General features: G+C 48.1%; 2 protein-coding genes across 5 annotated transcripts in view; one reads left to right on the forward strand and one right to left on the reverse strand.

Moving 5' to 3' along the window:
• On the reverse strand, positions 1 to 22809 carry ATG4B (autophagy related 4B cysteine peptidase). Its single transcript, XM_056358650.1, is given in 14 exon segments — positions 1 to 1847; positions 3729 to 3822; positions 4107 to 4162; positions 4768 to 4849; positions 4851 to 4918; positions 5695 to 5773; positions 6817 to 7013; positions 10254 to 10339; positions 11312 to 11384; positions 12740 to 12841; positions 13730 to 13828; positions 15950 to 16021; positions 16566 to 16664; positions 22680 to 22809. Coding segments are annotated over 14 exon segments (1191 nt in total). The 5' UTR covers positions 22690 to 22809; the 3' UTR covers positions 1 to 1773.
• The window catches only part of THAP4 (THAP domain containing 4), a 21424-nt gene continuing 17297 nt past the window's right edge, over positions 22686 to 26812 (forward strand). For 3 of the 4 annotated variants that reach the window (XR_008825191.1, XM_056358636.1, XM_056358637.1), the window contains exons 1-2: positions 22686 to 23220; positions 24416 to 25572. Coding sequence is in view for 3 of the 4 variants with exons in the window: in XM_056358636.1 (XP_056214611.1) it covers positions 22688 to 23220; positions 24416 to 25572 (1690 nt within the window). In the remaining variant the exon portion in view is untranslated. Of the gene's footprint in view, positions 23221 to 23380; positions 23559 to 24415; positions 25573 to 26812 lie in introns of those variants that run through there. The other variant, XM_056358638.1, reaches the window with a different exon arrangement.

Raw genomic sequence — 26812 nt, forward strand, 5'->3', positions numbered from 1 at the left:
AAGATTTTAGATCTGTTTATTCAGATACAAATTGAAAGCAGATGAATGGAGCACAGCCCCACTTCCTCTGCTGCCTCTTCCCCTAACTACAAGACAGAAGAGGAGAAGCAGGCAGAAAGCAGCAAATAATTTAGTGAGAGAAGCATTGTGGTTCCCAGTTCAAACCTCTGCTTTTGGATAGCATAGGGATAGTTAGAGCATCAGTAGGTCAGTCGCAAGGGGAAACGGGTCATTTCTAGCCAGCTGCCACCACCCTGGGGCACAAAAGCATCAACTGACAGGCTCCAATCCTAAATGTACAAAACAAAGCCTTGTAAACAGGTTTGCAATCTGCACCGTGCATTCAAGAAACTACTTGAGCAACTTCTGTTGCAGTTTGCATTAAGACAGCTTTCCTTCACGGTTTACCTTTCTTGGAATTCTGTGCAGAAAAGAGCCCCAGGCACAGCTATCGTCTTAAAATAGCTACAATTTCCAGTATAATTGGGCCTTCTCAAGGCATTGTCTTTACTGCCCTCCTTGGGATGATTACTTGAAAGGGGTGTCTCCAGGTTAGCTCCTACAGTACCTTTGTGCATATGCCACAGGGAGGGGGAGCTGGCAGACGGCAAAAGGAGAGGTACCTACACAGCTAGGAAGCCTACTTGACCTTCAGGCACCTCTTCCAATTTGGAAAGGGAATGTCTAACAGAAGTAGTTGGAGGAACTGCTGAACAACCCACCGAGGACACCTTGAGGAATTTTATTGCTCACATTTTTTGTACCGACAGAACTAACTCCCTAGACGCTATGCCAGCACACGCCCCAGGCACATGGCTGACAGATCTCAGCTGTCCTGTTTTGCCTCTCCCAGCTGTGGATTTATTGTGGGTTTTTTTCAGGGCTATGGAATCCAGTTCTCTGCTCAAAGCAGCTTTCTTGAAGATACTTGCTGTAGAGATTAATCCATTGTAGAAGCACAATGCGTTATCATCTTGCCAAGCAAGAACACGTGCATTTTCTATTCTCCTTCCATTCTTTTTGCTGTTATTTAAACTGAGATTGAGATGTTCCTCCCCAGCAGCATGGGTCTACTCCACACTTTCCCAGCCAGCCTTTTGCTTATCGAGTTACCAGTCAACTTGTAAGTTCCCTCAACTTCCTTTTCATGGGAAGTGAGCAGGAGGGGGTACTACGCGTGTGAGGAAGCTCTGTGTACTGCCAGGCACGAGCAGGAGCTGTACCGTCGGACGGCTGGCCGCCTGCGCTCCAGGGGCTTCACAGCTGCCTTGCTGGGACACGTCTGCTGTTCATTTGCATTGTGAGCTGCAGTCCAAGTTGGCCAGTGAGAAGAGAAGCTGCTAAAGGAATTAACTGTACATTTTACCTATTAAGTGACAGGTGGCTCTATTTAAGCATCAGAGGGGAGGCCCCATGTAAGGTTTTAGTGCTCTAACGATTTCTATGCCTCCCCCAGAAGGCCAGCTGACCTGCTGATGTTACAGAAAGGCTTTGAACTCGTAAGTGCCACTGCATCCACTTCCAGCAACTGTTTTCTGCTGAGAAATTCCGACTCCAGCCAGTAAGGCTGTAACACCCACTTGGTTCTTCATCCCAACGCAGACGATGCACGCTCCGCTCAGAGGCTGCACAGAATGCCAGGATGGACAAGAGGCGGGGATGGCAGCAAGCGCCTATGAAAACTGGTAGCCCCAGGCTCTCGAAGGAGCTTCCCTCCCCCCCCTTCTCCCCCACACATAACACAAATTTGCAGAGTCAGTGTCCTACTTGTTTTCAAAGGGATAGGATTTCAAAGTCTTCATCTTCCGAGTCAAAGAATCTTTCCAATCTGTCAGCATCCGAGGAGTCTGCAAGAGAAAAAGAAAGCATTAGCTCCTTGGGATGCACTGCCTGCTCAGCATCAGTGAGACCAGCAGCTGGAGGGCAGCGGAATTTGTCAAGTGCTCTCAAGCTCCAAGAGACTCGGTGACTGACACACCTGAATGAAGGCTCTGAGAGAAGGGATGAGAACATGTCAGTAGCACGAAAAAATGCACTGGAGAGAATTCTATGGTGTGCAGAAGGTGCAGCATGTTTCACAGAACCCAAGCACAGCCCTGGTACAGTGCAACTCTGTGTTGTGACTGTTTTGTACAACCTTCCTGTGCAGCAGCTCTGTATTAGCAGGAGGCCATTCTGCCTCAGGAGGCTCAAAATAGGAGAACTTGCCCAGGTCTGGACTAATATCCATGAAGCTTTCTGGCCCAATTAAGCGATACAGGAACATTTTCCTCCCCACCATGTATTACAGACTCACTTTCTGCTATAGCTGCCTTCGACCCAGCTACTGGGGAATGTAATTACACAACATGCGCTCTCCCAAAAGCATTTAGTACAGACCGTTTTGTGAGGAAGGGTAACGTACCTGATCCCTCCAGTCCATCCCTCCAACTCTGTGGTGAGGAGGGAGCACATACCTAAAGGGGAAGCAGCTTTACCATAGGGAGGAAATTCAGGTGAGAATATATGGGCAAACTGGGGAAGTAAAGGAGGAACCTACATTAACTCAGGCTTCAAGAAAGCACTCGCTGGACTTGGCAGAACAGCCAGCCAAAAGCTAAGCTGCAGTAACTGATGGCTGGGGACAGAGAAATGCAAAGCTGCAGGACGCCCTCAAACCCTTGTGACAAGCTTTAATCCCACAGTAAAGTGTGCAAACGCCTAATGTCACTGGTTTTGATCTAACTTCAGTGCCCATGAGTGCTGGCAGCACAACTTCCAGAGATGCTCTGCAGAGGAGCACCCTCTTCACTTAAGTAACAGAGCAGAGAAGCCAACTGGCTGGGGAAATAAGGACAAGAGGCTGGACAGTCATCAGAGTACAATTCCTGCTTGCGAGGGGTAGGACTGTAAGAGAAGTGGAATGGCCATAACAGATGTGAGAGGCTCTACAGGCTGGGAAGAGGGATAAGGACAAATAGCCCGTTATAAAAAAATATTTTTAAGATTAAGAAGGGCAGGAATTAGGGACAGTTTAATACAGGCAAGGATCAATCGACAGTTTAAGGGAACCAAGCATTTTTACAGAAAAGGACAGTGACATAAGGAAGGCTTTGAAAGTTCATGCTAAGGAGAGAGATAGCAAGGAAGCACAGGGTGCAGGAAGCAAGTGACAGGACACAGTCCAATGCCTGGTGACAGGGCAAGTCATCCATCACATACTCACTCCTCTTGGCAGAAGCTGTCCGTGGCTCTTTATCTCCTGCAATGTTTGTGCATGTTATTAACATGATAAGCAGAACCTGACAGGCCAAGATATTGCCCAGCACTTGTTCCTTTTTGCATTGGTAGTGGCAGACATACAAGGAAGGAGTGCCTTATGCAGGAAACTAAGGTTAACCAGCCCCATCTTTGACCATTTTCAGCCTTTTCAATGGGCACTTTTGATTCCTCCAAGCATCCCTTTATAAATCGTAGACTCACATTGCTGTGACAGCCTATGAACTTGTTTTTTCTTCCCCTTCAGTCCACCATCACCCTTCACAGACTCATTCTCAAAATTGTCCTGAGATGCTGTGGGATCTGCAAACCACTAGCTGAAAGCCGAAGAACTGTATCAATTGACCCAGAAGCTCCAGATCAAGCTCCAGGCAGAACAGGAACATATTAGAAGTCACTGTGCAATTCCACCCAATTTCCAGAAAAGGAAATGCCTCACCCTTTGCTCTACCTTCCTTGCATGGCCTCACCTGGTGTGAGATTCAGGACATCGGGGTTGGAGAAATGTGATGGCTGGCGTTCTACCAGTCGAACATTGGCAGCACTCCCTCTTACCAGGGACAGCTGCAGAGCAAAAGTAGAGCATGAGAATCAACAACTCCGTGCTCACGGTGGCTCTGGGTCTTTAAGGGTAATAACAATCTGTTGAGACTTCAGTGCAGTTGAAAAAACATTTCTTTGACTCACATCATCAACAGAATTTCAGAGCTATGCTCTTTTTGGTAGTTTAATAAGCTATTTTCACATGCTTTGAAATAGGATCATGCTCCAGAAAACATGGTCTCTGTGCAGCAGTTTGGAAACAAGACAATACCCTATATTCCTTTCCTGGTGATATCAACACAAACCTTTTTGATCTGCTGGCACCAATTGTTAAAGTCCTCCTCTGTGTTGCAGAAAAACCCTGGAAAAAAAAGAATTTATATATTGAAGATTGATCATTTCAGTCTTAAGGCTCTTGTATGAACACCAAGCAACGTGATCAGGGACTGCAGGCAGTTACAACACCCAGCTGCCTTGCTTTAAACTGTGGCTTATACGCTTGATGTGACCAGACTATCCGAGTGATAGAATCATGACTGACTATTAGGTCTGCTCTACTGCAGAAGGAAAACTGGGCAGAAACAACCCCCATGGAAACAACGGGCAGGCATCTCAGGTTCAACAGAAAACAAGCCATGCTGAATCACATCACGGATTCAGATCTGCCCATCAAAAGGCAGGAATCAAAACCCAAAGTAACCCAAGAGAAAGATACTGCCCCATGAGGAATGGCATTTAATTGCCATGTAAGGGGGACCTCCTGTACCAAACTGCTTCCTGCAGGAGGACCTTCTTTACCAATGTTACCGAAACCCACGGCAGGCACCGGCCCAGAGCACAGCATGCCTGCAGTGCACCCAACCCATCACCGCTGCCTTTGCCAGTTCCCCGGGGAAAGGGGCCAGCCGTGACGCAGAGGGACCACAACACTGCTCCTTTGGGTGATCAGAAACCAGCAGCAAGAACGCACCACGCAATGGAGGGGGTCGAGCTCAGCAATGCTCATTCTGCAGGGAGGGTGCTGGCAGTGGAAGCTTTCATCGGGAAGGACAGCCGCTGTCATTGGGCTCCACTGCAGGCTGCGTAGTGTGGGGATCCAGGTAAATGAGTTCCTCACCTGGGACAGACAGGCAAGGAGACATCAACAGGAAGAACCATGACAGAAGCTGGTCTTCTGAGAAGCAAACAGTGAGATAGAAAGAGGAGGAGGAAGAGCAACAACAGAGCCAGCTCTTGTAACCCCACAGAGGAACCCATGTTCTAGGGACAACTTCCTTTCAGCCACTTTCCCAAACGCTTCTCATCAGGCAAGGAGCTAGCTGCCAGCGCAACCACAGTTCAGCCCTCCACAGCGACACCCTGGGATCAAGGGCGCAGGTGCTGTCTGGATACTGTTCCTGCACATGCCTGCCAGGGTCCTGTGTGAGCTCAAGCAGGCCCCAGGAATGCAAAGCATAACCAGCTTGAGGTCTCAGGACAGAGAAAGAAAAATCAACGAGGGAAGGAGGAGAGCAAAAAGACAAAGAGTTTGGAGGGTTTCAGGAAAGGGGAAAGGGGTAACTAAAGGACGCTGAAATCCAGCCAAGCCCCCTAAAGGGATGTCAGCTCTGAATGCAGGAAGAAATCTCGATGCACACCTCTTTACAGGCAGCCTGTTAGCGTTACGGAGTGGAAGCTTACAGCCCACACTGTGACCAGCGTTCAAAGCTACATCACTCAGGTTCAGGTACATCACAAACAGGGTTCAGCCCACAGCAGCCTTCCATGCTTCCAGCAGGAAAGAACCACCCTGCAGCATGCACCACAGACCTAGCAGGAGAGCTCTACTGCTCCACATGCATTTTTTAGCTGCAGGGCGATATAGGAAGTCTTTGCAGTAGTCTGGGCACTCACCTACATAGCCAATGAAGTAGTGAGCACTGTTTGGTTTCCCTCCGATCACTCCCAGGGACTGGGGCATCATGAAGCAGTGCTGGAAAAGCAATACAGAAGACACACAGCTGACAGACAGTGAGACAGCAGGTGGCAACAAAGGCAAAACATCCAAATATGCACTGGGAAAGAAAGATGGAGACACTGAAAAGTAGCAACTCTAGCAGCAGAAACAGCCACTTTGGAGAGAAGATCCATCAGGAAGGCTGAAGGCTGCAACGCAGGGCCTTCAAGGAACATGGAAGCAGCTCAAAAACACTTTTAACTGCTGACAGGAACACACAGGTGGACCAAACAGAAGAAGCAGCACTACTCCAGGGCTCTGTCCAGGCAAGCCCTGGCTCAGCTGCAGTCAGTGGCAAGATCCCCCTGGAGCTGTCATTAGGTTGCAACAGTGCTCTTGGGAGGGAACGTTCATTTGGGGAACAGTTTTAAGTTCCTTATCCAGTTGCAGTATCCAGGCACATTCTACTGAGCCAAGGGCAAGTAACCTCGTGTGAATTTGGAGCTCTCTTACCCATGCAGCTCAGAAGCTTGGTAGCATTAGGACAGCAAGACAATGTGCACCCTGTCTTGTGCATTTACTCTGCAGACCCTAAATTCTGCAGCCTCCTGATACTCCAACCTGCAACCATCGGCCAGCTTCTAGCCTTAGTCTGCAGTACAAGCTCCAGCATCAGAGGCACAGGGAGTTTGCAACACTACATTCATTAATGCCACCAAGCACAGTACAGTTGTGCTGAACAAATGCTTCAGCAGGTTGGGACCATCTGTACACAAAGAGGGACCCAAGATTAAGTTGTGAAGTAAGATTCTCAAAAAAACCCCAACAAGCAAGCCAAAAAAGAAAACAACCAACAAAAGCCCGAACCCCCCAAACACCCCCCGCATTTTCCTGACTATAGCCTGCAAGAACACATATCCTGACCCTCTGACAAGGATTGTCTCTAAACACATTTTTCTTTTGCAAACAGGATAATTACTTCTGAGTGTTTTTGCCCTAAAACCAAATTCCAGAAATGACTTATTCAGCAGGGTCCTTTAAGCATCAGAACACCGGGAATTCAGCTCCAGATCCCCTACCTTTAGTGTTTCAATATAGGCTTCATTGATCTCTGTGAGCCCAAGGCGGAGAGGTATCAGCAGCACCAATGGTTTCCACAGTGAGAGCCTATCTCTAACCCCCGCTTCCTCTGGGCACCCGTTATAGAGTACGTCTGACTCCACAGCAGGGCATGCTGCAGCTCCAGCACCTGGGAAGTTGGACTGGCACAACCGCCCTACAAAAAAGGGAACATGAGCAGAAAGTATCAGAAATAACCTCCATTTCTACAGCTTGAGTAATCCTGTTCAAGCTCTGATCAACAATTGCTACTTAATAAAAGCCTACAGCACTTGAAAAGCTCGAAAAGGTCCAGTGCTGGGACCATGTGATGTATGTACTCCCTGCAGGGCTTCTGGTAGGGCTCAGCATTTTGTCTAAGCTTACATCAAGACTATGCCAAAGCATGTTGTACTCACAGCCCACCATCTGGTGGGCTGTTAAAATGCAAATTCTTCCAGCAGGTGAGCAGCTAAGTAACAACCTGTGCCAACAAGGTTGAGCGAGTTGATCAGGTCAGGCAAGAGTCCCGAATTCAGAAAGCGTGTAGGCTGAAAGAGAAAAACCTGGAGTGTTCAGCTCCAGAGGAGTTCATGGAGGATATGAAGACAGTTGAACTAAATGAGGAAAGTGTTATGGCTTAACACAGGAAATATTCACCTGTAATTAGTGCTGTAAAGAGATGAGACTGTCCGTGGTATCTGGTTGCCTGTCTAGAGCAGGTTGTAATTTTCCTAAAGTTCACTAAAGCCTTCAATTTTTACCAGGGATCATTCAGAAGCTACTTTAGAGACCTAAAGCAGGATGACCATTGAACTCTGCAATTTCATCATGAGCTTTGCCTGTAAGATATGTGGGCAGTAAAACTCCTCAGGGCATACGCATGACTATAAGCGCTATGCATCCTCATTCTACAGACCTGACACACACACAACCAGATTATGTAAATTTGGGGTACAGAAAACATCTCCAAGCCTACCCGTCTCACTGGCCATTTTCATTACTTGCTGGGTGTGTGAAGAAGAAACCCAAACCCCCCAAGAAGCCCACAGCACTTTAATTACCAAGCCAAGGCAATTACACAAAATGCCAAAGGCTCATTTAATTTGTTCCTGGCCTAAGCCGAATGCCGAGACACTCTAGAAGGTAGGACACAAATGTAAACAAATACCTTCATCACCAGCCATTTCAGCAGGGTGTTTGCTCACTATTAAGAGCTCTGAACCCAGCTGAACAAGGAGAATATTACACCCCAGGTTAGAATAAATAGGACTTTGATCTAAAGGCTCAGTATGAGAGACAACCCGCACTGAGGAGTTTGCAGTTGCTCCCCTATACTGTCCCTCAAGGAGGGTGAAGGTGTATGTGTGCATCTCTCGTGAACAGACATAGTTACTGGAGGTTCTGAGAAAACTCAAAGTCACTTTTTGTAGTGATTTATCCTGTTAATTCAGTAAAGATTATGGGTTTTTTTTTGTTGCAGTAGTCAGCCTGTTCTGATGATCAGAGATCAGCTGCCAAGCCAGGGCTGTTGCTGAATGGGGTATCACTGTAAGTTTCCTCATCAGGCAAGGCGACTGGCAACCCTGCGCTGTGCTGTGAACATACTTAACCCAAGTTTAAGCAGTAGAGAGCTTGGCACCGACTAAATTCACCTTGTTTCTTCAGCAGGCTATGCAGTGCTATGGTGCCACAGCACAGCAAGAACATGCCTAAAGCTTCCCCAGCTGGATCCAAACCATTTATTGCAAACATGTCCCAACAGATGTGACACAACATCTCTGGGTACTGACCTTACTGTCTTTGTTTCTCACCACCTTTCTGATGCACAGGAGCCTCCAATTCCCAACTAAGAGCCCCTTTCTGATACAACAGACTGACTCAGCAGAGATAAAGACAGATGTTTCTTTACTGCTGTAGCAAAAGGTACTTCCTTTGAATCTTAGGCTGAACAGTTATTAGTGACCAAATTTAAAATGTACGAAAACAGCATTAACTTCTGAATGCTTCACTCGACAGACGTTTGGGGTACAAGATATGTAACACATACCTACAGACACGTAACACATCAGACCTGCTCATAAAGTGACTTTCAGGCCCTGAATGGGTATATTAAGATTCACGTTTGAGGAAAATGAACAAGCATCCCCTGCACAATACAGGCTGTATGGACAACGTTCCTTGAAGCGGTGTCAGTGCCACACAGACAAAAGCCTGCAGCATACCCAAGCCCTGCAGCCAGCATGCTTCGGTTTTTAAAACAGTGTTTTCAGGCTAAAGATAGACCCAACTTCTGTTTTCACACTGGCCCTTGTTTAAGCCAAGAGCATGAGCATATACCTTCACAGGACTACAAGTACCTAAGATTAGACACGATCTCAATCAGACCCTATTGCTATATTTCTTGGGTCTCTCAGTTGAGGCTACTTCATAAGAGATCTGACTTTCTGCAAAGCGACTGTCCTGCACTTTAGGGACAAGTTGCCTTTTAATTGATTTTGGTTCCGCGGCAGCCAAAGCCAGCCTCAGTGAGGCCTGCCACTATCTCACCTGTAACCTTGCACCAGCTCCAGCTCTCACTGGACGGTTCTATGTGCTGTTTTAGAACACTACCCTGGCTGAATACATTGCATGGTTTTCTGCTGTGTAAGCGCACTGCTACACGAGCTAGTCTAAAGCAAGCAAGGGGAAGGTCTGAGTGGCCAGGACCATGCAAGACTGCAGCTAGCAGCAACACAGGCATTCAGCTTTGGTTACTGCAGCACCACAGCCTCAGCAAGCATGCTACGGATGGGACATATTGCACAGCTGTTCAGCCTCCAGAGCCATCCTATTGTCAGAATGCACCAAAAAGAAAGAAAGGGGTGGGGGGGGAGGGGGGGGGGGGCGGGGGGGGGGGCGGAGAGAAAAAAAAGAAACAACTAGTGAGCACTCCTTAGATGATGATGAGACCCACTCCAGAGATTGCATTCTCTTCTCCCCTCCCTGTCAATTTTGTTCATTTTCCTCTTTAGAGATCTGTTGTAGTTTGCTTACTCTGCCTAACAGCCGAGACAGTCCTACCCCACTGTATGAAAGAGGAAGCAGCCACTTACTGGTTGCTAGCTGCGGCCATCGACAAGTTTGACACTACCTTCCAAATGGCTCCTGCCTATTGTCTTAAGGTCGGCAGACCTTCTCTCCAGATCCAGAGGCCACAGTGTCAAGTTACAGGATTTATCAGATGAAGCAAAAGTCAAACATGGGGCTTCCTTGCACTAGAACAGCAATTCTCATCTGCTTTTTAGCATGCTTGGCCACAGCTTTAAGACAGAACATTTACTTCAGGTTTGCTGTATTGTACTACTACATGACCTTTGGGGTTTTTCTGGCTTCTTGTTTGCTGGAGGATATACCACATTCTACCTCCATGTGATACTTACGGATTTTCTTACCATCACTACTGTGTTGTCCATGGCTATGTGTACGGCCAGTGAACTCCATGTATCAAAAGTTGCAAGTTTTCTATAGGAAAATCAGAAATAAAGTAAGCAAGGTTCAGTTACAACTACAAGAGAAAGATAGCAACGTATCAGAGAGGAGAAATTGGATGGTAATGCATTGCCACTAGTTATTATAGCCAGAAGAATGAACAAGTTTGCAAATGGGACCACGCCTGGGAATGTGTACCTCCGCCATGCTAAGTACAAGAGCCCTGATAACATCTCCAGCTCAAGTCTCATAACCGCTGGTTACCAGAAAGCAAGACAACATAAAAAATAAATAATAATAAATTAAAAAAATCACTTTGTCTTTCTGTACATATCTCCTGATCACCTATACCAGATTGGCTAATCTGGCATATGGTCTGACCTGGGAAAGCTGCTTTTAGGCAATCCTAGCCTATTCCAGGGAGCTACCTGCTCATTTAATCAAAGCAAGGGAGAAACAGTGACAGGAGGGAGAATGTTTCCCAACATAAGGTGTGTCCCAGTTAATGCAAAGGCAGTCCATGCTCCACCACTGCTCTGATCCTCTGCCTGTCACCATGGAACCCAGGCAGCAAATATTAATGCTTTCCTCTGCTAATGCATTAATGGCTGGCTGGCAGCTTTTTGATAACGATGACAGTATTGTCAAATCAGCAGAGGCAACTCAGAGGCCAGCAGAGATCCAAACAACAGCAACTATCATCTACTCTGACACTTGCTTCTGGTCTGCTGCAGAGTACTGCACTTGGTTGACTGTGGGACACGGAGAGAGATTTTTGGGGGTAGTCCTCAACTTGAAATCTGTTTTCTCTCACATCTTGCCCAGCATCTGAATGACAGAAGGGGTCCTTTCAAGTTTCTGCCCAAGCAGGTTGCCTGCTAACGCCATTAGAACATACAGCTTCGCTTTAGTCAGTGGGCAGAAACCTGTGAACTAGGAGGTACTACAAAGCAAATGACCCCACTGCATGGCTCAAATGATAGAAAGGAAAAATGCAGCACTTACTTGAGCACTTGTGCAACTGTGTTTGGTCCATACCACTGACCTATGGATTTTCCCTCTCCAACTCCCATCTGGGCTGCATCACAAGAAAAAAAAACCAAATAATGTAGCAAATAATTTCACCTACACTGCATCCCCTCCTAATCAGAGTTTGTGTATAATAGAGTCGAGATCTCACTTGGAAACATTTTTGAGTCAGCAGAATTTACCCTTTCATGAGGTATCTTAGCATAGATGGGAACGAGAAGCATATCCTGAAGGTCTGCAAAGCAAATCCTTTCCCCAAAATGCAGTAACACAGCAGTTAAAGGCAATGTTATCTCAGAAGAAATTGTACTTAAACTTGATATGAGACCACCCCTGTAATCTGAAGTTCTGTTCGCTAGAGATGACTTAACACCCTATAGGAAAAACTGGAATAGGCTGCTTCTCTTTTATTTGCCAGGGATGTTGTCCTGGTTTCAGCTGGGATAGAATTAGTTTTCTTCTTAGTAGCTAGTACAGTCTGTGTTTTGGCTCTGATGTGAGAACAATGTTGATAGCACACTGATGTTTTCAGTTGTTCCTGGGTAATGTTTATACTAAATCAAGGACTTTTCAGTTTCTTGAGCCCTGCCAGCAGCACAGGAGATTAGGAGGGGACACAGCCAGGACAGGTGACCCCAAACTAGCCAAAGGGCTATTCCATACCATATGACATCATACTGAGTATATAAACTGGGGGAAAAAGGAGGAAGGTGGAGACATGCGGCATTATGGCGTTTGTCTTCCCAGGTAACAATTATGCGTGACGGAGCCCTGCCTTCCTGGGGATGGCTGAACACCTGCCTGCCCATGGGAAGTGGGGAATGAACCCCTTGTTTTGCTTTGCTTGTGTGGCTTTTGCTTTACCAATTAAATTGTTTCTTATCTCAACCCTTGAGTTTCCTTTCTGATTCTCCTCCCCATCCCTCTGGGTGCGGGGGAGTGAGCAAGTGGCTGCGTGGTGCTGGGTTGCTGGCTGGGGTTTAAACCACGGCAGTCTTTTATATTAGAGTGAGATCCTTCCTTAGTCCATTTGCTACTCCTGAGAATTTCTTTGCTCAGCGATCTTCTCATATTACAAGGTCCTAGCGAGAACCACAACCACATGCATTCCTCTCGCCTTAGCTAGCCAGGATATGGAAAGTGATGCTGAATATAACCTAAAGCATTAGGCAAACCTGATGGCCTTAATGGAGTCAGGAAGAAGAATCCATCACAATCAATAATAAAGAATGGTAGTTTCACATCATGTCAGAAAACAAGCAGCCCAGGATCATGTACTACCACAGACCTGCTTGTTGGTTTGTTTTTTTGGGCCTAAGGTAGCAAAACAAATGGGGCGATGTTCTATACTCACGGGAAACCCAGACTGAGTATCTCCACACTCTTCAGCACCCAGACTCTTACCTATTTGGTGAATGGAGTAGTAGCTGTCTTTTTTGTCAATGAAGGCATTAAGAACATTGAAGTAATTGTCCATCTGCCTCTTCCCTTTTATCCACCTCCAGTCTAAGACAGACAAGGGGATATATGAAACAAAACATGATATTTATTAGCAACTAGAGGCTGCAAGCTACAAGTCTCTTCCCTGTGCATCAGCTGACCCATTTTCATCTTGCCATCTTATTACTAGGCATCTGAGACATCCCCGACACTAAAGGATGATTACTCGTCTTTTAAAACAAATTCTTACAGCTGGGATAAAGGAATATCACCTTTATCACAGAAAGGCGAATAAATGAACGAACAAAAAAAAAATATATCAGAAAATATAAATCGTACCTCTGTCCCCCAGATGGGAATAATAGGATGACAATTTCTCATTAACAGCCATGAACTACATTTTCTGGGGAAAAAACAGGTGACCTCACTAAAAAAATTGTCCCCCACAAATTCAAAGGCCATCAACAACTGTCAAAAAACCTGCTCTGGTATAAAGTGCTTACAGACCAAGCATGGGTCAAGCACAAGAACAAAAGTATTCAAGGAGAGGAGACTACACTTGGTAAGTGAGAGCTCTATGACAAAACTGAACTATAAGCAAGAATCAATCTACTAAGCTGTTTTAAATTTCAGCCATATAAAAACCCCTTCATGAAAAGCCCAGTACATGCTTGCTTTCAGTGGGTTTAACTAGCATGTTACAGGCCTCTGCTTTGTTTTAAGGCTTGGATAACTATATATACCTACGTAGAGTTGTAGACGGCAAGGAAAAACCTGCTGGAAGGGTTTCCAGTCGACTGTTTGCTCAACAGCCCTGAGCTTGAGAAGACTGAAGAAAAAGTTAGAGCCCTCCGCAATTCCCAGCTGTGCCCTTGTTATCTGCTGTCCTTACAAGTACTGCACTTGTGGGAGCACATGGCCCTCAAAGGCAGCACGGGCTGTGCACTGCTTTACCTCTTCCCAAATGCCTGCAGACCAAGGCCTGAGCAAAGATCATCTGGCCACACCGCAACATACAGCCCCAGCCAGTATCAGATGTGGGACCAGTTCCTCCTGTAAATGAGGACAGAAAATAAATACGTAGTCAATAGTAAAACAGTGCCAAGAGGGAGAAGAAATGAAAGCACTGTATGTCTGCATGGGTAGCAGGTTCACCCAAGAAATGAGGCTGGGAATAAGGACCACCTTAGCTCATCTACCCGATACTGAGAAACAAAAATACAGTTATCAGTGAGTAACTTAATAGCATGCCTTAAAAACAAACAAACGAAACCCTCTAACACTAACCAAAAGGGGAAAATTACTTCAAAGGCAAATCAAAACAACTCAGCTAGAAAGGGAGATTAATTTTGTAGGAGCACCACAGCCCTTGAGCCTAGCTGCAGACTCCCAGTCCAATTCAGAGACATATTGTTACAGAGGTGCTTGTTACAGGCAACTTCTTGTAATCCTCATCCTGAGAGGGCAACTCATCATGCAAAACGAATCAGTCCCAAGGAATTCCCACATCATAAGCAGCTGTGATGGGATGAGATTCCAAACCGAACCATAAGTTCATAACTAACAGTAAGTTAGGCCAAAAAAAATCCCCCAAAAAACACCAGCCAAAAAACCCACCCCAGCAATGAAAAAACCCACATCCAACATAATACTGGAGAATAGGCTGGATATTAGCTCACATTGGAAAGCCTGAGACAAAGCCCTCAAGGCTGGAAGCACTTCCCTGACTGAACTTCAGAAGGAAGCTGCTGCTCCTCCACTGAAGCTCTGGCTATTATTACAAGCTTTACAGATAAAATGTTTAGTGTGACCACAGCAAGTGAGCTGTCTTACAAGCACGCAGACAGCTGCGCCTTAGCATAGCTGGTAGAAGGAGTTTCTTTGTAATGCTGCTTTCTTCTTCCGATCCTATGCAACTACTCTGCACAAAAAGCATGGGGAGAAAAAAAATCACCCAAGAGAACTAGTTAACTTCTGGATCATCAGCAGCTATCTTCTATAATTTTACCAGCAATTTATAACATACACAGCATCTAAAATCAAATACTTTACGAAAATAGCATAAGACATTCCCCGTACTCTGAAGGGCTTACAATATTTAAACGGGCAAGCACAGAGGGCAGGGGCCAGCAATAAAAGGGATGGCTGGGAGAAAGACTGCACAAGAAAAAGGTTTACTGTGTGACATGCAAATCGTATCCATACTGTAAATAGGAAATGACTCAGAATGACTCTTTTTGCCCCCTCTCCTTTAATAACTCACACAGAAACCCCAACTGTGTTTGTGAGCCATAGCTAAACAGATGCTAACCCTTCAATTTCAAATGCATTTTCAACTATAGCTCACCAACATGAATTTAAAGGGATTAAACTGCATCAAAGATGTCTCATAGCTTGTTAGGCGAAGGATTTACCAGTAGGGAAAGAACAGAACAAGCCAGAAGGACCAGCTTCCAAGAAGTCCCTTTTCCAAATCTGAGCCATTTTCCCTGTTGACTGCTGGGGAGAATGTTGACACTGGGGACACAGATGGGGCTTGGAATTCCATTTACCTGCTCTTAGGTCTCTTCTGGTACACTTTCCACCCAGTACACAAAACCAAACCACAGAGGAGACCATGCGGAATATCTTAAGGAACCAAGAAGTCCTCCTTTGAATTCAGTGAGAAACATTCCCCATACCACTACAGTTCCTGTGTGTAACAGCCGCTTCAGGCATTTAACACCCCCCCCCCCCAAACAAACAAAACCCCCACACAGTCTAGAGCAGATTCACAACGGCAGTAATTTCTGTATCCTATCTCTAGCTTTCATCATTTTAATCCACTTCAAGCCCAAGACCATCATTAAATAGTATTTCATGTTAGAATTATCAGGACCTAATGAAAATAAAGATCTTCCCATGTTGCTCAAAGAAAGGATGTTCCTAGGTAGGCTTCCCAAACTAATTTTTGTGGCCTTTTAAGATCACTGTAATGCCTCAAACCCAAGGGGATGAGGAATTCTCATTATCAGATAAACAAAATGTCTGTACTATCAATTAAGTGATGTGCATTTCAGATTCTTATAAATGGAAAGCCATAAATGTTATGCTTGTGGGGACTGTTTCACTAGGTAGAGATAACTGGATTATCATCATTTCCAGGATGTACTTAAACTCGTCCACAGTACGTACCAATAGCAGGGAAGTTCTTTCTGTAGGTGAACCAAAGCCGAGAGGTCACATCCAACAGGATGTCTTCTTTCTCTGAAAAAATTTCAGTGTTCAAAGGCACGCACATAAGGGTAGAGCCAAACAGCTAAATCCATCTCCCACTCACCTTCCCTAATGACAACAGCATTCTGCTCCTCACACAGTCTGCATGCCCAGAGAGGCAAAATCTGGCTGAGGAACAGGACAGTGTCTGTCCTGTGCAGAAGGAAATGCTTTTTTTCCCCCGCCCCAAAATAGCTGCAATCAACCCAAAGACACTATGGCCATAGGCAAACTATAAAGCAGTAAACCACCTTCTTGCCTTTCCCCTCAGCTATCCCCCTGCTTCAACCATCCTGGCCTCACGACACAAGTCCCAGTGACTGCTATATGATAACTTTCTGCATAAAAGTATTCCAGAGTCTGCGGAGATGGCCAGACGGAAGCGTGGCAGTTACTGTCTACGTGCTTTGCCAGTGAACAGGCTCCACAGTGTGCTTGTAAGGTTTGCGGTCACCTCACTGCTCAGAAAGCAAAGCGCAACACTAGCAAAGTCCTCTAGAGCATTACAGCATGTTGCATTGTGCACGCAAAATACCTGTGAAAACACTGTATTTCCGGCCGAGGATCCAAACGGGTTCTTTGGTCTCAGGGAAGTCTTCATATTCAAACCTGAGAGTGTCATAGGTAAGAGTAGCTAGAAAGAGAAAGAAAAAGTTACATACCTTTCACAGCTTTTCCTTGTGTTTTAAAAATCATACAAAACTACAGAATCAGAGCTGCTGTGGCCCAGTAACTTACACACCCAGAGCACTTGGCTCTGGCTGGTAAGCACTGGTACTGCTGCCCCTGCAATCGCCAGCTCGGGAAAGCACAGAGAACTGATGCAGCCCTGGCTGCCTCACAAGCAGAAAAGCAGAGGGATTTCCAGGTTAAATCAGCTCCAGGTTCTGCCCGGTGCAGAAAACGTGCAGGACTTCAGCTGGTGGCTGCACTCGGTTTCCCTGAACGGGCACTATCATGCACATCAGCAACCATACCCAGGTCCTCCTTTCAAGTGAGCAAAGGGATTAAAACCCTTCTTCCAGAGAATTTTTAGTGGTGGAACACAAAAAAAACACAGATCACATTAAGATGGGAACTAAACCTTGCTCTGCAAGTCAGTCCCTCCTCAAGAGGCAATGAATTCAGAAGTCCTCACCTGCACTGAAAACAGCCTGCAGCTTGAGAAGCAGTATTGCCTTTACAGATGTCACACTAAAATCCGAGGAATGCAGCGCTATGCAGAGTGTACTCTTTCACAGGTGGTAAGACAAACCTTATGTCTATTTACTGGCTCCCTTCGCTGTAAATGAAGGGCCTAGATATCTATCCATCAGTGCCCAGATGGCCACCACAGAACAACTCAGCAGCATAGGCTGCCCTTGGATCAGGGCAGCTTCAGTTTTCATGCAAAAGGCACAGGTAAAGGGGGGAAAAAAGGAGACTTGGACGAACTGTGTTCCACTAGGTCTGTATTTGGAAATAAGGCGCTTTAGTCTGGGAACCCTGGAAACGAACCATCTAATTTTGTAGGTGTCAATTCTTCAACAAACCACCTATAAAATTTAAAGCAGAACCAAGCTAGACTGTTCTGTGACTGCTAAAGTGGCTATTGAAAATCTCTCTCATAGCAGATGCAATAAAATCTGTGGTAACGACAGCAGTTTAAAACAGGGCAACAGACCAAACAACCACAAGCTCCTCTCAGTCCCATTTTCTGTGAAAGACACCACCCTCCACAGTGCACACCTAACTTTTTACTTCCCAGGAGAGTCACCTGCTGCTCTTCTCCGGTGTTGCCTATGTAGCAGACCTCACCCTTCTCACAAGTGGAAGATGTTCGCAGATGAGATTTCCTCCCAGTCATTCCCTCCTTAGCTTTCCAAAGCATCATCTGGTGCACCAGTAAACAACAACTTGGCTGATTTGCATCAACAATAGCTCCAGAAAGTCACCACAAGGTTTTGCCACCCACTCCTTCCAGACATCTAGGATACTCCATGTTGTGCTCAGCAGACAACCCACATGAGACATTTTGACCTCCAGTAAGTACCTCATCAGCCTTATGCCCCTGGGCTCTCGGACCTGAAATTCCAGTTCCAACTGTCAAAGAAAATACTTGAGTAGCTTTAGCAAGACACCATCACCAATACCAAGTGCTGGCAACAGAGATGAAAATAGGCTCCTAAATAAAATTGTGAATTAGACTCTGGCCCTAGCCTGAAAGATTTAAAGCATCTTCCTTGTGTGAACTGGTCTAGAGACTGCTTCAGGCACATTTAGGATCACACGGGCCACACGTTCCCTTTCCCATTCCGTGATGTGACTTCTCAACAGCAATCTAAGCCAAGCAAATCTGCTTGCACAGAAAAGTTCCAGCATATAAATAAATGCAATCTTTTCCTCTAACAAACTTTAGCAGGAAAATTAAGAAGTTCTTTACCATATACTAGCCAAACTTTAGGAATCCCCAGCAGTCCATGCTTCTGTGCCTATCTTCACTTAATAGTCTGGCTTGCTTTGCCCCCTTTCTTGCTCAGTGTTGGAGATTTCTTTCCAGGGAAGGAAGCGACATGACTTCTGCAGATGTTTTCAAGTGTACATCACTTCCTACTTTCTCACTTAATTTTCAGAAGTTTTTCTTTGGGATGAGACGTTACAGATTTATTCTGACAGTTCACAGGGAGCTAGGCATTAGATTTTTTTAAATTCAGTGTGTTACCAGATATAATCTTCACATAAAAACTGAAATTCTCAGGTTTTAATGGTCCAAGGAATATTTCATGGTTTATTTTGTCAGTTCTCAAGCTTGCCATGAACCCAGCTCTCTGCTAAGAGTCTCAAATAGCTTAAATAAAATGACCAAAACAAGGATACTAGGTAGAAACTAATCAAGCTACCCACCATCTCTCTTTCTTCTTCCTAGCAACATTTCCTCACCTTCTCAAATGTCACACCCTCTGCAGCTCCACATTTTGCAGGGCACCAGGTCCTTAGCAAGCACGGGATTTGCAACTGGCAGCTTCATGGCAAGGATCTTCTGGTGTCTCTCCCTTTCAGTCAAAGCTAGGAGAGGAAGGGGTCAGCAGGCGGGAGGGATTCCCAGGCTGCCTGCTGGACCAGCTTCATATTCAGGGAATGCAGTGCATGCAAACTGTAAGTGCCATGACACTGCACATTCAGGAGGAGAGTCCCAGATTTGCAGTCCTTCAGCTGAATGCCTGACATCTGGGCTCTGTGCAAAGGTCCTGTATGTCCAGCTGCACAGCCAAAAGATGCGGTCAGATGTTAACATGCATATTGGGTTTTTGGAAGAAAATACTTGCCACCATCTGAAAAGGTAAAACTGCTAAATGCGGGAGTTAAAGTTTCACCTTCACAGGCAGGAAAATTTAAGTGATTGCTCCCAGTTAGTATCAGTGGCATTATAATGGGAACAGTAAACTCTCCAACAAGGGTTGAAGACGCTATGTGTTTTCTTTACAGGCATCTACCTTCACACACTCTGGTGCTCTTTCAAAACTACATTCATTATGCTGTTGCCCAGATGAACTAAATACAAGCCAGTGGGACTCAAACAATTCAGGCAGGTGGACAAAGCGTGTCACAGCTTGCACTGGAGCCTTTCTCCACCTCTTACAGTTAAAGGCTCTGAAAACAAATAAAACTGGAAATACACAAAGCAGAAATCCTATCTGAAGACGCTCCTTTCAGAGCTGCAAAATTCAGGTGAGATCAGCAAATTTCTTGGGCAGCAGTCCAAAACTTCACCTTCAAGAAGCCTTCAATCTATTTTAAACATCGACCTCCGAGCATCCAGGACAGCAGAGCAGCAGCCTCTGCAGGAAACCTGAGCACACATCAGATACAATAGCTTAGCTACTTTTCGTGCACAGTGGATTTACATAGTTAAAAAGCCAAGAGTTTCAGCCCTGCAAAGCACACCCTCAGAAAGGCAGCCTCGCTTTCCAGAAGCCTCGGGCATGCTGTGATGATTCGAGGTTGGCTGGACCTCTGCCCCACGGCCACACCTTCCACAGGTTCTGCTGTAGTATCCCAGAACACCTTCTCATCCTACACTCTCCCTAGAAAGCCTCGACAGAAAAGGCAAAGCTTTGTATGTGTCACTACAGAAAACACCTACATTAAACAACCTAGGTAAGGGCATTGAAACTAAAACCGCATTAAATACCAACATTTCGCTTGAACCTTGGAGTTCTCTTCCACTTTTTTGCCCATGTGGTTAGATCTACTCAGTTACAAAGTAACAGGCCACATCATAAAAGCCTGCCTTGCATGACACCGGGAACCAACTGATGCACCCAGCACGTGCCCGCAGTACCAGCGACTTTCAGTATCAGTTTACTAACCACAAGTAAGTGCAAGGTCGTCGAAAAAGCTATCACCACCTTGACGCTGACCAAGAAAAGCTGTGTCAATACATAGAACTAGGGCAGAGGGTGAAATATTGCCTCCCTTCTCATATTCTTAAGCTGTACAATGAAAAAGCCGAGCTAAAAACATTATCCAAACTTGTAACAAGCTCCCACGTAAACGAACACTGAAGCGCAGCCCGGCACCAGGGAGCAGACCCTGACTGGTGACGTCAGTTTACAAACACACTGAAGGCAAGATATGTGCTTGTGGCAGGTATTGAGTCCTTTACAGCCACTAACTTTATCTGCTTTACCAAATCCAAAATTGTTTTTCTACCAGCTTTGGGGAACAAATAACAAGTCGAACCTTTGATGACTCAAATAGAAACATGGCAAGTAATTTTCCCTGTGGTTTGCACTGCAAAAGAGCCGATGGTCGCCCTAGCATCCACCATCCTGGTTACAGTTTGCCCGCACAGTTTAGCTGTTTTAGCAAAAACCTTTTTATACAAAATACTGAAGCATTTGGAGCACCTCACTGAAGAAAAACCAGGCTTTGCAATGCCTCCCTTCCCAAATTGCTGCTTGGGCTTCCCCCAGTCTCTAGAGAGGCCTTGTTCTCCGAGACTGTAACACTCCTCAGGCAGCGCCTGCAATGGCTTAGAGACCTCCCCCCCCCGCCCCAAGTCCTTCAGCCTCCAGTTAACACCCCCACAGAAGGAGAAATGGGGTGTATGATCATCTTCCTCAGCTGATAAAGGTACATCACCCAAGGCACAGTGGAGAGGAGAAAAGCTACTGGATGTAGAATATTTCAGGAGAGGGTCAAGGAGAGAAGGTACAGTTATTGTGTTAGTAACGCTCATTGCTGAAAAATGCCTAGAAAGCAGATACCGAAGAACAGCCTGAACCCTTATTTCTGGCCTTTGAAGGAGATAATTAAGTCTTTTCTCTCCCCTAAGCTCTCTCAAACAAGACAAATCCTGATTATCTAAGCAACAACAAGGAGTTAAGAGACAGCCAGGGAGGAGAGTCAGCCAGCAGGACAGCGGCGCTTTCTTGGAGGCCCAGAGCGAACAGTTCAAAGTCTGCCTGTCGGGTCCCTGGCCATCTCAGGAGCAGGGACAGACACGAAGGGGCTCGAGCCCTCATTACTCCAAAGCCCAGAGACCCTCCTCCTCTTTACAAAGAGGTGATCCAGTACTATTACAGTGAGGTTTTCCTTCCTCCAGTAAACCCTATAACGCTAACACAATGGGAAAGCAAACATATCTCCCGGCAGCTCAGGTCGTGTACGTTCACTTGCTGGAATGTGTTTTGTACCGAGGCGCCAGAGACTGGATGGAACGATGTGCAAGGACGCGCCAGGCAGAAAGTCGGGACACTATCAACAGGACTACACTGACAACAGCAGCGCCTGCATCAAGGACAAAAACAAGTCAAGATAGCAGCTCACAGGGATGAGAGCTGGATTCCCTTCGCATACACACGCTCGCCCAATGCAGGGGAGGAGCCCACACGGCACAGGAAAATATCTGTGATTACAGAACATCGCTTATCTCCGCGGCCGGCAGATGAAAGCTGTTACTATGTGAAGGCTAGAAAGAAGGAAGTCCCAACCCAAGAGCCAACACGTTGCTTTTTTTTTTTTTTCTCCTTCCCCCTGTAGATAAACAAAAGTCTCTATCGCAAAGGGCTCTGCCGGCCCTCTCGGTGCGAAGTTACGGCCCAGTCCCGCACTCGGCCGGGGCTGGAGGCGACGGCCCGGGAGCGCGGCGCCGGGACAGCGGCCCCGCCGACGCCTTCCCGGGCAGCCCCGGCCCGGCGCCTACGCCAGAGAACGCGGAAGAGCTGGAGGCTTGTGAGGAACGACGGTAAAGGCCCCGCTGGGAAGGGCGGGAAGGCCTCGCCTCCCGCCGGGAGGGCTCCCCCCCGGCCCCGGCCTGCGGCGACGGCGCCCGGGCACTAACGGGGGCACCGCTGGGCCGCCCCCAGCCCCCCCCGCTCCCCGCAGGGGAGGCGGCCGGGCTACTCAGGGCCCCATGACCTGGGGACGCCGCTTCCAGGGCCGGGCCCCGGGGCAGCGAGCAGGCCGGGGAGCAGCGGCTTCTCCCGTCGCCGGCCGGGTCGGGGCCGCACCTCAGAACGCTGGCGGAGGCCGCGCCGCCCGGGGCCGGGCCGCTCCGGGAAGCCGCAGGCCTCGTAACAGCTGCCAGACCGGGCCGCGGGCCCCTGAGGCGGAAAGCGACCGGCTCCCCGCCGCAGCACGGAAACGGGCCGCCTCCGCCACCCACCTGCGTCCATGGCGGCGGCCCCGGCGAGGGCTGCGGCCGCTGCCGTCCCCGCCGACACATACAGCCCCGGCGCAGCCCTGCGCGGCTGCTGGTGCGAGCGCGACGCCCGCCCAATGGGAGATCCGCTCGCCGCCGGCCTCCGCGGCGGTTGGCTGCCGGCGGCGCTCGTCACGGTTCGGTGCGCCGGACGGCTTCCTCCGCGCTGGGGGCTGCCATTTTGCCGTACGGAGAGGCGGCGCAGGGAAGGGAGAGGCGCCGGGTCGGCAACGGAGCCAGGGCCGCAGGAGGTGGCGTGGCGGCACGTAAGGGTTCCGCTGGTCCAGCACGACGCCGGTGGAGGCGGCCTGCGAGGCGTACGCTTGGGGAAGTCCCCGCATACGGGCGCGACCATCGTGTTGTACGGAGCCGACCGAGCCCCGCCCCTCTCTCCCCAGGAGGGTAACCCCCCTCACACCGCCCCTCTCGGAAACGCCTTTGACAGCTCGGCCGCCACGGTCCGAGCGGCTCGTCGGGAGGCCGGACGCCCTGCAGCAAGGAGGAGGCAAGCGAGCGGCGCCGGGAGCGATTCCCTCCCTTCCCCCCCGCCCTAGAGTATCGGCGCTGTACGGTGGAGCCCAGGCCAAAATGGCGGCGGCCTTGTGGTGGCCGCCATCTTGGTTGACGGCAGTGCCGTACAGAAACCCCTTCCCCAGCGGCGGAGGGGCGGCCGGGGTGACCTGGCTCCGCCATCTTGCCGTACGGCTGGCGGCGGCCCGGGCCGGCGGGCGGGGGCCGGGGCGGGCCCGGCCGGCGGCGGCCGGAGATGGTGATCTGCTGCGCCGCCGCCAACTGCTCCAACCGGCAGGGGAAGGCGCACCGGGGCGCCGTCTCCTTCCACAGGTAAGGGCGGCCGCCCGGCCCGCTTCAGCCCCGCCGCCCCCGGCCCTCCGCAGGTGCCACGGCTGGGCCTCCCCCAGCCCCTGGCTCCGCTCTGGCCTGGCCGCCGGGCTGGGGGCGGCTGCCTGCCCTGGCCGTCCCTCCCCGGCACCGCCGGGCCCCCAGCGGTAGCGGCCGCCCTTTGTTTTCCTCAGCGCCGGGGACCGGCTTTGGGCTCCAGAAACCGGCCAGGCAGCGGGGAGCTGCCCCTCGCCGCCGCGGGGCCTGGGCCCCAGGCTGGGCTGAGGCCTGGCCCCCCCCCCCCCCGCCTGCCCCCCGGGCCTGCCCCCTGCCCCTCGCCCCGGCCTTGCCGGCGATGCTGCCGTAGCCGAGACCCCAGGGGGCGCCCGGTGCGAGTCCCTGTGGAAAAGGTGCCTTGTTCAGCCGCTCCGGGTCTTTTTTTTTTTTTCCGGTCCGGGTCTTTTTACACCTGACTAAATACACCCGCCGTAAACATCAACGGGCTTGTGGAGGCGGCGGGTGGGCAGCGTGTTGGCCGAGCTGGGCTGTTTCGGTGCTTGTGGCATCCTCGTTCCTTGCAGGCTGCTTGCCTTGCTGGCGGGCGGGTGAGCTGCTGGGTGGCAGGTCGGTTGCTGATGAAAAGGGAAGCGACGCTTTTTACTTTTGTGCTGGTTGTGGAGCGGAGCTGTTGGTGGAGGGAAGGAATGTTGAGTGTTTCGGCCCAAAATGAAGTAATCCTCAAATGAGTGTACCTGTTAAAGTACAGCTTTCGCAAGAATTTCTGAGACCTGAGAGTACCAACGCCTCTAATTTCCAAAATACGACTTAATTTTGCATGGGTTTTGTCTGTTTGTTCTTAGATTCCCACTGAAGGATTCAAAACGTCTGATTCAGTGGCTGAAAGCTGTTCAGAGAGACAACTGGACTCCCACCAAGTATTCATTTCTTTGCAGCGAGCATTTCACCAAAGACAGCTTTTCTAAGCGACTGGAAGACCAGCACCGGCTGCTGAAGCCCACTGCTGTCCCTACCATCTTCCAGCTTGCAGAGAAAAAACACGACAACCTGGATTATGTCAGAAGCAGAAGAAAAATAGCAAGCCAGGTGACACTGCAGGATGGAGAAGACCCTAGGGAAGGAGGCTGTGAGGTAGTTCAGAGAACCTCATCTTCTGGCCAGGACTTCATGGTGATGCAAGGGACAAATGAGATGGAGGAGGCAACTTTGCAAGTGGAAATCGGATCGATTGAGGAGGAAGAAGAGAACCTCCACAGCCAGCGGGATGGACCTCGGAGAAGGACGTTAGGTGATAAATTGGTTGCAAAGCCTGGACCTCAGAAAAAGCCTGAGAGATCTTCTGTGGAGGACTGTCCTAAAGCCACCTGGACAGGGAGCTGGATAGCAGATAGAAGTGGTGTGTCAGTTGACGATTTCACCCCTCCTGCCTCTGGTGCTTGCAAGTTCATTGGCTCCCTTCATTCTTACAGCTTTTCCTCGAAGCATGCCAGAGAGAGGCCATCTTTCCCAAAAGAGCAGCTAGAAAGGAAAAGGCCAAAGAGAGATGTGGAACCAAGCTGCAGCAGCCATCTTATGGGACACAATAAGGCCGTAGCGGAAGGCTCCCCTACTTCATCCCTCACTGCAACCCCTCAGAAACCTTCCCAGGGTTTGTCGGCATCCCCTGCAGACCTTACCCCTCAGCCTGCCGCTGAGGCTGTGGTGGGGCGGAAGGGTGATACAGATGCCAACCCCATGTCAATCAACGAGGTCATCATGTCGGCCTCAGGAGCTTGCAAGCTCATTGACTCCCTCCACTCATACTGTTTCTCCTCCAGGCAGAGCAAAAGTCAGGTGTGCTGCTTGCGTGAGCAGGTAGAAAAGAAGAATGGAGAGTTGAAACTTTTGAGGCAGAGGGTCAGTCGCTCTGACAGTCAAGTCAGGAAACTGAAGGAGAAGCTAGATGAGCTGAAGAGGATCAGTTTCCCTTACTTGAACAGCCTGCTATCCCAGGACTGTGGTCAGTATTCCCAGTGGCTTTGCATTGAGGCAGAATACACCATTTTCTTACAAATAAGAGGCTGTTTAAGTTACAAGTTGTAGAGATGTGATGGGTAAAAAGTATGAGAAAGGTACGTCTTTGGAAGGAAAAGTAGTAGCTTGTGTTAAACCAACAGACAGAGGTGAAAAAATGAGAGTTTTGGGCACATGAGTTATTTCTTATATCCCAAAAGTTTTGGAGGTGATTCCTGGTATGCAATGGGAAGTTTGGTCATGGTGTTGCTGACAACTCTCTTGATGATTTTTTTTTTTTTTTTTTTTTCCTGCCTGGATTATTTTAACTTGTTTGTGACTCAGTAGCACCTGTTAGGATTTGTCTTCCTTTGGAGTGTGCCTGTGAATTTTTTTGGTGTGTTAATGAGCTGTCATGGGCAGCAGGTATCTGGGAAAGCTGTTGTAGTCGTCTCCAGTGATGTAAGAAGTACTTGTGATCTTAGATTTCATATGCTGCGCTCACTACACGAAGTCTAAGCGAGGTGGTAGGTATCAAATATGACAATGTCATGATAACACAGTGAGGTCACTTTTTGTGACCGGATGTCTGTGTTTGAACATTTCCTCCCTTAGAAGGCAGAAGTCATCGGGAAAAGGATAATAAAGTGGCAAGAGATGGAGAATGACTTCTCTATCAATTAAAAAAATAAAACTGAGACACTTGAAAATGTAAGGGAGCTCAGCAAGGGATGAGGTCATGTAAAAAAGTTGTTGTGGAGAAGTCGAATCGGGCCATAACCCTTTTTCTTGCAAGAAAAGGAGTGATTTACTATACAGCTGATAAAACTTCTGCACAGTGACTCTAGTTGTGAGATGCAATTCAGGGGTAGTTTACGAGTATTTAATGATGTTTGGTATTTGTGTGGCTGCTGAGGAAATGTTGGGTTGCCTTGTGAAGGATGCGTGGCTTGGGGCTTTCTTGAAGAAGTCATCACACATGGATGGTTAGGTATCTTCTGATAGTAATTCTTGAATCTCTTCCTTAGGATAAAAAGAAATCTTCATTGCTGCTTCTAAAACCGTGTAGTATTAGACATGGTCAGAAACACGATACTGGCGTAGGCAGACTGTTATAGCATGGCCTACTTCCTGCTTCTTCAGTCAAGTGCAAGAAAATAAACCCCGACAAAATTCTTGAAGGTCAATACCCAATGCTAGTTTTACCATGTGTTTTTAATTTTTCGAAGTATAAGAAAACTCACAGT

The sequence above is a fragment of the Falco biarmicus genome, chromosome 13 (assembly GCF_023638135.1).
Source record: "Falco biarmicus isolate bFalBia1 chromosome 13, bFalBia1.pri, whole genome shotgun sequence".
Taxonomy (NCBI): domain Eukaryota; kingdom Metazoa; phylum Chordata; class Aves; order Falconiformes; family Falconidae; genus Falco; species Falco biarmicus.